The following is a 10994-nucleotide window of genomic DNA, read 5'->3' as shown; positions in this document are numbered from 1 at the left end:
CAAAAATATTCAACAGCAATCGTCAACTCATCATGTGATTGAACTTGAATGGGAACAACGAACAGAAAGGCTTTAATGGAGCATCAAGCCAACAATCAATCCAGTATTTGTACACATCTAGTCCACACACTACATACAATACATGAATGCATATGCAACACAAATTTCAGCCAATATACACAGCAAGGGGAGCGATCTGTACAGACAATTTAACACACCGACACATGCGAAGTCCCAGTGAAGCATGACGAACGACGGACAGATCAATACATGTAACGGCGATGTTCACAAAAAATACATGTGATGGTGAAGTGAAGCCTAGCCGCCATGAACGGCCTCCTGGAGGCTCTTCACGGCACCGTCGTAGTTGACGAAGCCCATGAACCAGAAGTCATGGTTGTCGACAGAAACCACCTGGATGTACCTCTCTGCTGGGTTCTGCTGGCTTGCCGTAGGAGTGACTGATCTTAGCTGAGCAACGGGTACAACTACCTGTTAAAACAGATACATACATGATCAGGTGTGTTTCTACAAGATCCCTTGCAAATCGTCCAAAACTTGACTTGAAATAGCAATTTGGTAGCATACATGATACGAATCGCGTGGAATTCTTATCTTCCATGCCTTCTTCGTAATTAGTATGTTTTCACAAAGTTGAGATAACTTATAAAATACTCCATCCGTTCCAAAATATAAACATTTCTGCTTGAGTTTCAAAATGTATCCAGAAGGAGGGATGTCCAGACATATTTTGGAAAACATGCAGAAATGTTTATATTTTGGAACCAGGGTAGTACCAATTTGTTATAGCATTTATGATACTGATACAAACCAGCATCTGAAATAATTTCTACGAAACCAAGAACTTGAATATCAGCAAACAATCATGTGGTTTATAGAGCATATGACGAAAGAAATCACCATACCTTGTAGATGGAAGATTGGTTCTTATTATCCTCGGTGACATACGCCACAGGACTGTCACTGCAAAATGCAATCTTGGCAGTGGAGATGTACAAGACGCCCATGATCGGGCCATGAGAGGTCGAAAGGTAGCATGCGTACGCCTTCTTGAGCTTCTCATCAGGCAGGCACTCGAACGTCTGGTGGAACACCTTGTCATATCCACCTTCAGCTATCACCTTGGATATCTGAGCAATCCTCCCCATCGCCGTATCAGCAATGCTTGGCCCAGTTTTCACTACAGCAATGCAGAAGAATTTCCAATTCCAAGCACTCAAACAGAGAAGAATCACATCTCACATAGCATATCATTGGTGGAACAAATTAGTACTAGCAGAATTAGTGTTCTTGACCCTGAAAAGTGACGGATTAATTGGATGCTAACGGATGATGAACAAGTAAGCACTCAAACAGAGAAGAATCACATAGCATTGGTGAAACAAATCAGTAGTAGTAGTGATGGATTGGATACTTGGATGCTGCAGATGATGATGAACAGGTGTTTGATTCGATCACGCGGATGTGAAATTGGGATTTCGGGGGGAACAACTCACGATGCTGCCAGATGTCGCCGACGATGCCCTCGGTCTTGCGCGCGGCGTCCCCGAACCTCCTCCCGACCACGTCGAGCTTCTCCCGGAGATTCTCCCTGGCGCCTGCGGCGATCGAGCCGAGGAGGCAAACGCAACCGGCGGCGATCGAGCCGAGGAGGCAAACACAACCGGAGACGGTCAGCGCGGCGGCGTGGATGGTCTCAAGAATCGGAGCAGCAGCAGCGGCGGAGAGGAGGAGGAGGGGATGGTACTGACTCTTGGCGGGCGGCTGCGCGGAGGGGGCGGAGACCACGTAGGGGTTGGCGGAGACGGGCGGCGACACGACGGGCGGCGGCGGCGGCGCGACGTCCTCCGGGGACAGCCGCGGGTACGCCGCGTGCTCCGCCGCCGCCGCCGCCGTGGCGGCCCTGGCCGTGGCTGACTCCGCGTCCGCCTTGGAATCCATGGCGGCGGCTGCTGCTGCTGCTGCTGGGATGAGATTCGATGGAGAGAGAAATGGAGGAAGAATTTCGCTGGAGGCGATCAGGCGACGATTGATGAATGATGATGATGAGAGAGGGACAGGGTCGATGCGAGAGGAGAGCGCGTGAGATTATTGGGAGGAGTTAACTCCGCAACTGGGCCAGCGTGTGAGTTTGACCTGAAGCTTTTACAGTTTTACTGTTTGCTAGCATCAGCAGTGCTGCAGATAATTACCTTCACTTATCACAGTAACATCGTGCTACAATACCCCCTCCATCTACTTTTGATAGTCATATTTCATCTTGGCACACAGACCAAGGATAAGTAATTTTACTTATCATCTATTTAAACATGCTACTAGTCATTTCTCGTAAACAAACGATTCATTAATATTTGCATTTCTCGATGTTCATGGAGCCAATCTTGTGTGAAAGAATAGAGAGTCACACATTAAATCCGAGAAAGTCATTAAGATAATAGGTTATTGGATTGAAATATGCCTTTCAAAAATAAATTTTTTAAATTTGAAAATAGATGGAGGGAGTATTATTTATTTTTAAAAGCTAATGGGTTTTTTTTTTAATCAAAAACCTCTTGGGTTTTTAGTAACCAAGCAATTGATAATTGTGATACCACTTAATATCTTATCGCTTTTATAGTAACCAAACGATTGATAACTGTGATACCACTAGATAGCGGTAAGGTAAACCATCTAGTGAAAGGCAATGACATACGAACAAATTTTATCAAATAATTAAATGTAATTTGATTTTTTTATAAATTATATTTGACTGGTCTAGTGTGCTGTTTGTCAACTCGTGTTGGCTCAAAACCTTCCAATTTTCTGACTTTGTGACTTTTGATTAAAAACCAGCTTAAAAAAAAGCGAATATTATGAAAAAATCTAATATCAAATAATTAGAAGTGAGATTTTAAACCCAGGTTAGCTAACCCACCATCTTGTGGAGCTAGCCGGAAGACCTCTTAGACGTTTTTTTTTAAAAGCCGGGTCTATGACCTTTAGCCTAAAAATCCCTTCAAAATTTAAGAAAACTGAGCGGTTTTCATCGGTTCTGTGTCAAACTTGTGTCACTGCTCTCGACGAGATACTGTTGTTTCTTCTACAGGGAAAGGAATAAGTTCACCAGAGGTCCCTCAACTTAACAGCGAGATTTTTTGAGGTCCCTCAACCACAAAACCAGAAATGTTCACCCCTAAACTTTCACAAACCGTGCACAAAAGGTCCTATGGCAGTATATGTGGGTGGTTTCGCTGACGTGGCATCCTAGTCAGCAAAAATAAATAAATAAAGTACGTGGGGCCCACATGTAAGTGAGAGAAAACGGTGCGGGGCCCACATCCCTTCTTTTTTCCCCTTTCTTCTCTTCTCTCGTCTTCTTGGATGAGCCGAGACGGGTGGGGCGACGGCCGGCGAGAGCGGCAGCGGCGGAGGGCGAGCACGGCAGCGGCATGCGAAGCAGGCAGGAGCGAGGCGACAGCCGGCGAGAGCGGCGGCGGATTGTGGGCAACCGCGGCGGGAGGTGGTGGCGGGATCCGGGACAGGCTCCTGTTCCGGGAGGGGATCCCCGCAGCCGACAGAGATGTCGCCGCCGGTGGCGGAGGAATCAGAAGGGGGTGGCAGTCGAATGCCTGAGTCGAAGGGTCATCCTCCTCCCCTTCTCGGCTTCTCGCTCGCTCCCGACCTCTTGTAGGATCAAGAAGGCCGACTAGAGGGAGGGTGAATAGGCGGTTTTTCAAACTTTTGGCTAAAACCGAGTTTTGTATGCGGAAGCGTAAATCAAAATGGTTTTGCACAATTCAAAACCTAAATCAACTAGTCTCAAGTAAGTACACAAAGAAGCTAGCCTATGTTGAAGTTTGCAAGCCTAGGGTGATAATAGCACAAATAAACTCTAGTATGTAAACTTGCTCAAAGTAAATTTGCACAAAATAAAGGAGACAAGAGGCAAAGAATTTTCACCGAGGTTCGGAAACTCGCTGGTTTCCTAATCCCCGTTGAGGTGAGCCCAACTCCACCGCTCAACCACGAAGCCACCGCACGCCCCTTCGTCAAGGGGTAGGCAAGGCGGGAGCCAGCCCACGGAGAGGACTACCAAAGCCTCGATCACTAGGGTAGCTCTTCCTTCACTCCGAAGGTGGTGAACTCTAAACCACTCACAACCGGCGCCGGGCCTCCTCCACAATCTCCTCGGAGAGGTCACCGGGCAACACCTCCACAAGCCGTCTAGGAGGCGGCAACCTCCAAGAGTAACAAGTCTAGAATGCTTGCCGAGGATGATCAAGTGCCACACTAGCTATAACAATGAAGCAATGCACTTGGATTGGCTTAACTCACTCTCTAACACCTCATTAGATAAACTAAGTGCACAAGGGTGTGAGAGCTCTTGCAAGGGTTCAAGATAATGCAATGGAGTGCCAAAACCTTGCCCTTGCTGCTGGGGAGTGGGTATATATACCCCCAACCACCAAAACTAGCCGTTGGAGTCGAAATCCCCAACTCTGTGCTCTGCCAGTCAGACCGCCATAGAGTGGCCGGTCAGACCGGACTACTTTGTAACGGCTAGAAGGGCAATCATTGAGCCCACTCAACCTAGCTGGTCTGACCGCAGTGAAGTGGCCGGTCAGACCGTCTACGGCTCGGTCAGACCACCATCAGCTCGGTCTGACTGGTTGCGGCTCTGGCGGCTCTGTATCGCCACCAAAAACCAGACCAGTGCAACAGACCAGTAGGGCCGGTCAGACCGGCCTTACCACGCCAGTCAGACCGGCTAACAGCCCCGGTCAGACCGACCTAAGGCCCACGGTCAGACCGCAGGTCACTTTTCAGCACAACCAACCATTAGTAAAATGGCGATATCTCTTGACTCGGATCTCGGAATTTGGCGTTCTCGGACTCTATGGAAAGCTTATTCAAAGGGCTATCCAACCCATGAACAATCCATCCAAGAAACACAACTTTTCTCAGGGAGAAATGGCTCACACTTCAAAGGATACTCCACCGGACATAACCACATGAGGTTGACCAAACCTATAGGATGTGCCCACTTCTCTCTTTGTTTGGGACTTGATAAAACTCACCACACTTGGCTAGACAAGCCCACAAAATGCACCTATATGCATATGAACTAATATGGCACAAAATCATCCACATGCTCGCTTCATAGACCCCTCTTGATAGTACGGCACCTATCTAGTAAATCCGGTCTACACCAAACACCAAGACCGGGAAAAAGACTAAGAAAAAATTCTTAGCTCCATTATACCTTTGCCTTGCGCCATCCAACTTGGGGTCAATGCTTGAGCCAACATTAACATTTGTGACCATTCGGTTCAACCATGTTTATGCCGAGGTCTTTGCCATCATTTGTCAAGACTTTATTCTCATCACAAGCTTGACTTCATTCTTGCCAACATGACGATGTCCTTGGCTTGGTGACCATTAACCCATGGTGTCATTCATTAGCCTCATCGCAATTAGATCTATTCCTTTGCACGGCTCAAAGGAAAACATTAGTCTCAACAAATCGGTTGGCATCCTCCACTTGGTGACCAACCGGTTGCATATGAAAGATATGGATATGTTTGTTGAGTATTCATTAACATCATAAGTGTCATATACTCGTATGCAAGCTCAAGTGCAAAGATCCGATATATATAATAGGTGAACAACATGGATCTAAAACATGCACAATAAATGTATAGGATTTGCTCCCCCTAAGTATATGCATACAAAGAAATATACAAGAGAGACAAGTGTATGCATAAGTAAAGAAGAACCAATGGGGTTTATCCTATACACATAGAGAAGGCATATGTAGTAATGATGAAGATAAACAAAAAAAAACATACCTTCATGAGCTCCATGTTCTAAATGTAAAGGAGACTAAATAAGATAAGACTCAAGTAAACATTAGTCTCACACTTATATAACAATAACATGGAAATCATATATATAAACCTATCAAAAAGTAGGAGATAAGAAGTGATACATATCGCTTTATCTCCATGAATTTCATCCTTGTCATGATTAAGGTCCATCACTAAAGAATGCATATCTACCACATCTCATTATCGGGAAATAACCTTGTTGAAAACTTATGTAAAAGAGAGGTTAATCCCATAAACATCGGTTTATCATCTATCACCAAAGTAACAATTACATAAATTGTTTAATCCAAGATCTTTCAATCTTTTCTCTCTTTTGTGATAGATAATAATCCGATATAAACAATACAAAGAGATGAGATGAAAGATAATTTCAAATCAAGGTAGAGATCTTATAATGAACAAAATATAGAATAAGCTCCCCCTCAAGATGTGCATACATATGGATATGAAGGAATGCATATGCACATAATCAATCAAGATCAATGAGGGAGCTCCCACTATATTTTGGATCCACAAGAGAGACCAAGTTAGAATATGTGAAGTTTAATACATACCTCCCATCATTTTTACTTTCATATCCAAATAAGACTAGTCAAAGAAAGGCTCATAAAAACGTTAGTCTCATATAATTAGATTTGTCATTAATCACCGAAACCAAATTAAGGCACTTGAACTTACACCTCTCTCCACTCTCCCCGACGCCGCCGCTTCCCCAAGACCGGCGGCGAGCAGCGAGCTTGGGATGCGCTCTCTCTGCTGCCGGAAAATCTGGATTCGGCCGTCATCGGCGACGGCGACGGCCGGGCGGCGGGAAACTTCACCAGCATGGCCAAATCGACGGCGCCGTCGACATGGAGTGGAGAGCAGGTATGCCATGCACCTCTGCTCCTAGCACTAGGTCGCTCTGCGTGCTGTTCTTCTCGCCGCTGGTTCCCGCCGCCGTCGCACTCATCGGAGGAGCCCAGCGTGGTGGCGCGCCGCAGCGACGGGAGCGGACGGAGCTCCGGGCTTGGGTAGTCGGGTGGTCGGCCCTGTCCACGCCACCCGCGAGTGACCGCCCTTCTCCCAGCGCCCCGCCGGAGAGGGGGATAGGAAGCCGGGCGGAGTGGGGGAGATGAGGCCGGCGGGAGAGGGGGAAAGAGGCGACGCCTCACCGCCGCTCGCCCGCCGCGTCCCCCGCCCCTCTGCTCCGCCCGCGCCCGAAGACGCCGCCACTCCGCCTGCTCCGGCCGCGCACCACCCACGCTCGGAGCCGCCGCTTGCCCGCCGTCGTGCTCGTACGCCGCCTGCCGCAGCCGCGCTCGCCCGGAGACGCCGCCGCTCCGCCTGCTCTAGCACGCTGACGCCGCCCCTCCACCTATTCCAGCCGCGCGCTCGCCCATCGCCGCGCCCGCCGTCGGCAAAGAAAGAGGAGAGGAAAGAGAAGAGGAGAGAAAAGAGAAGAAACAATAAACCGCAGCTGACATGTGGGCCCCACGAAAAATTTTTAATTTTTTCTGACTAGGATGCCACGTTAGCGAAACAACCCACATATACTGCCAAGGGACCTCCGGTGAACGGTTTGAATGAGTTTAGGGGCGAACATTTCTGGTTTTGTGGTTGAGGGACCTAAATAAATCTCGTTGTTAAGTTGAGGGACCTCCGGTGAACGGTTTGAATGAGTTTAGGGGCGAACATTTCTGGTTTTGTGGTTGAGGGACCTAAATAAATCTCGTTGTTAAGTTGAGGGACCTCCAGTGAACTTATTCCACAGGGAAATCGTTCGGAGATGTACTGCGGTGGAGTATACATCGCCGAACAATCTGCAAAGCAGCGTCTTTTCTTCTTCTCTTTTTCCAATTGCAAACGGCCGCATTTGGACATAAAAGTTGCCATTGCAACTCATTTCGGCAATTGCAACGAGAATAACCGTTTGGTATCATCATTGAGTATTTGAGTAGTGACTACGAAGCATGCCAGTCTCTTGAGAAAATTTGTGTACCGTAAAAGAGATACTTTTTGCCATACCACTACAACGTCAAAATAATTTGCGTATCAAATTAACAATACCAGGGACAAGAAAAACAATCTCAACTCTTCATCCCAGTTAGAAAAGGCTGCATACACGCTAGATCAATCAATGGAGAACAAGCCCTTGGAAGCACAGATGCCACCTCTTCAGGACCCGAGCAGGTGAAGTCCAGCTCTGGCACCAAGACCATGGAGATGTCGGCAGCAGATGACACAGTAGCGTGTCATTATCGAGTTTGAAACGAAACTTTCAAGTTCGTTGCTTCCTGGCCTTTGATGCTGGTATCATGCTAGCCCTTGAAAATAGTCATCCGTACTGCCGTGAATCATGCCCATCTGATACTTGCTGGACATGGACTTCCTGTCTCCTATATACTTGCAAGTTGCTATATCCTAAATCCTCATCCCAAAATTGATGATTTGCTACTCTTAGATTGGGAATTTGATGTTTTTCCATCCTAGCCCATATGTCATCGACCCCCCGTGTCATTGTCACAGCCTCACTGGGTGGCAGGTGGCAATCTAAAGAGTGGCAAATGATCATATTTGCCTGTGAATTTCGATGACTCCAGCTAGCCAACGATCCGGCAAATGTACCCAGATTTAGTTTTGCTCTCTTGTGCAATTGCTGATTGCTGACAGCTTTGAATGATATAGCCTGCATTGGTACAGAGAAGCAAAGACTAAATTAAGAACCTACTGAAATAACCACGAGGAAAATGGACGCATGACACGCAGTAACTACTAACTACATCTGATAGAGATGTGCCAAATTTAATATCTGCAGCCGAAATCAAATAACACCTATGATTTGGGAATGGACAGAACTATGTACAAACTATAGGCAGATCTAGAACAAAGGAACATATTTTAAATCTCAAATATGAAGGAATGAAGGCTACCTGCGCAGGAGAACATGAAAGAGGCTCAACACCAGGTTTAATTTGTTTGGGGGCACACATTATGCAACACTTTCATTAACTCCTGGGGTGAATTGATGTTGCCTTTTGATATTTCTGCACTGAAATCAGGCAAGCTCTGCAACAATGCTTTGCCTTCATTGCTTGCAACCAGAGAAGTGGAAAGAGTGGAAATAATTTTTGAATCAAGTGCTATATTCTTTGTTATCATTTCCCGAATTAACTCGAGAACCTTGTTTATCTCTCCTTTTGTGCTATAACCTTGGATCAGTGAATCAAATACGGTAACGTCAGGCAAAAAGCCACTTGCTGTCATCTGTTTAAGCACACCATTTGCCGCCTCCATGTCTCCAGATTTAGCAAACATATTGATTACTATAGAATATGTAACAGCATCAGGAGTCAGTCCCTCATCAACCATGCTCTTAAGCAACTCTTTCGCAGTTTTCAAGTCCCCTGCTTTGCAAGCACCATGGATCATAGTGCTATATGCAACCACATCTAGTGGAAAGTTGTTGTCCATTTCATTGAACAAATTCCTCGCTCGTTCCATCATACCCTGTTCACACATGGCTACAAGAAAAGGAATATAGTGAAATAGCTCAGGTTCTATCCCACGATCTCTCATTGTAGATAAAAGATCTTCTGCACGGTCAACTTGCCACATTTTGCAGAAACCCTTTATCAGTATACTATAGGTGAATGAATCAGGCTCCAGCCCTAGACTAGTCATCTCATCCATCAGCTCCATAGCCTTCCTTACCTTGTGGACTCTAAGGAGTCCACCAATCAGCAGATTGTATGTCACCAAGTTAACAATACACCCAGTCTCTTCCATCATCGCACGGACTTGGAACGCTTGCCTCATCCTACCAATATCACAAAGGCCCTGTATAACCGAGTTGAATGTCACCACATTAGGCTTAACTATATTCTCACCTCGAACCATCTCCTCAAGCAACCACATTGCTTCATCCATCTCGAGCACATCCGAGAGCCCCTTGATCAGTGTGTTATATGTCACAACATCCGGCGCCACTCCCTTCTCGGACATCTTCTTCAGCACACCGATTGCCTCCTTCACTGAACCTTCCTTGCACATGCAATTGATGAGCACGTTGTACGTAACCACATTTGGCTCCAACCCCCTCCTCACCATCATGTCCATCACCCCGTGCGCCTTCTTTGCCTTCCCCACTTTACAAAGGCTATCGATCAACCCAGTGTACATCACCACATCTGGCTCTATTCCCTTCTCGGACATTTCCACGAACACCTTGCCTACATCCTCCCACCGCCCAGACTTGCAATACCCTTGGAGCAAAGAGCTGTACACCACCACGTTAGGCTCGATGCCACTTTCGCACATCTCGCCCATCAGCTCCACAGCCTTGTCCACTTCCGCGGCGTCGCACAGCCCACGGATGAGGGTGCCGTAGGTGACCACGTCGGCGCGGACGCCGGCGGACCGCATGGACCGCAGCAGCCCGACGGCCTGGTCCGCGCGGCGGTCGGCGCAGAGCGCGCGCATGAGGACGGTGTAGGAGACGGCGTTGGGGCGGCACGCCGGGTGGGGCTCCAGGGACATGGCGCGGAGCAGCGCGCCCGCGCGGTCGTGGTGGCCGCGGCGGCAGAGCGCGGTGAGCACGGTGTTGTAGGAGACGGCGTCGCGGACGGACGGGAGCGCGTCGAGGAGCGAGGTCGCCTCCCCGAGCGGGAGCAGGCGGAGGTGGCGGTTCAGGCACGCCGCCGCCTCCGCCCTCCCGCGGCGGTGGAGCACCGCCAGGTAGGGCGCCGCTTGCCTCGCCGGCCGCGGCGCCGCAGGCGATCCGGACGCGGAGGCCGTGGCGAGGGCGCGGACGAGCCGGAGCCGGAGCCTCGCGCGCCTCGCCATGGCGGCTCGCGCCGCGGCGCAGGCGGCGGAAGAGTCACCGAGAGAGAGAGAGAGAGAGAGAGAGAGAGAGAGAGACCGATGCGTGCGTGAGACGACGCGCCGCGTGTGCGCGCGGGCCGAATCGGCGAAAACGCGAGGAATCCTCTCGTCTCGACGCCTCGCGGGCCGAGCCGTGCGCGCGTGATTGGGCCGTTTACGGGGGCCGCGGTTGATAACTATCTCGCGGCGTCACGTGAAGACGCTGTGAACAGATATAATTACAGTTTAATCGTAGTATAATCA

At 48.5% G+C, this 10994-nt stretch overlaps 2 protein-coding genes across 2 annotated transcripts; both read right to left on the bottom strand.

The window, feature by feature from the left end:
- Window positions 1-51: 51 nt before the first annotated feature.
- Window positions 52-2109, bottom strand: LOC127779442 (GEM-like protein 1). The gene is made up of 4 exons (XM_052306218.1): window positions 1773-2109; window positions 1518-1619; window positions 927-1201; window positions 52-492 (listed from the first exon to the last, which is right to left on the bottom strand). Exons 1-4 carry the CDS (start codon window positions 1960-1962, stop codon window positions 319-321), a joined length of 741 nt encoding a protein of 246 aa, XP_052162178.1. The 5' UTR covers window positions 1963-2109; the 3' UTR covers window positions 52-318.
- Window positions 2110-7817: 5708 nt separating this feature from the next.
- LOC127778240 (pentatricopeptide repeat-containing protein At4g28010-like) lies at window positions 7818-10738 on the bottom strand. Its single transcript, XM_052304812.1, has 2 exons — window positions 8801-10738; window positions 7818-8556 (listed from the first exon to the last, which is right to left on the bottom strand). The coding sequence occupies exon 1, from the start codon at window positions 10710-10712 to the stop codon at window positions 8838-8840; it is 1875 nt and encodes a 624-aa protein (XP_052160772.1). The 5' UTR covers window positions 10713-10738; the 3' UTR covers window positions 7818-8556; window positions 8801-8837.
- Between the last annotated feature and the right edge of the window lie 256 nt (window positions 10739-10994).

Source organism: Oryza glaberrima, chromosome 7 (assembly GCF_000147395.1).
Source record: "Oryza glaberrima chromosome 7, OglaRS2, whole genome shotgun sequence".
Lineage (NCBI taxonomy): Eukaryota > Viridiplantae > Streptophyta > Magnoliopsida > Poales > Poaceae > Oryza > Oryza glaberrima.
Note: the sequence above shows the minus strand (reverse complement) of the source record. Positions and strands in the feature narration are given on the sequence as shown.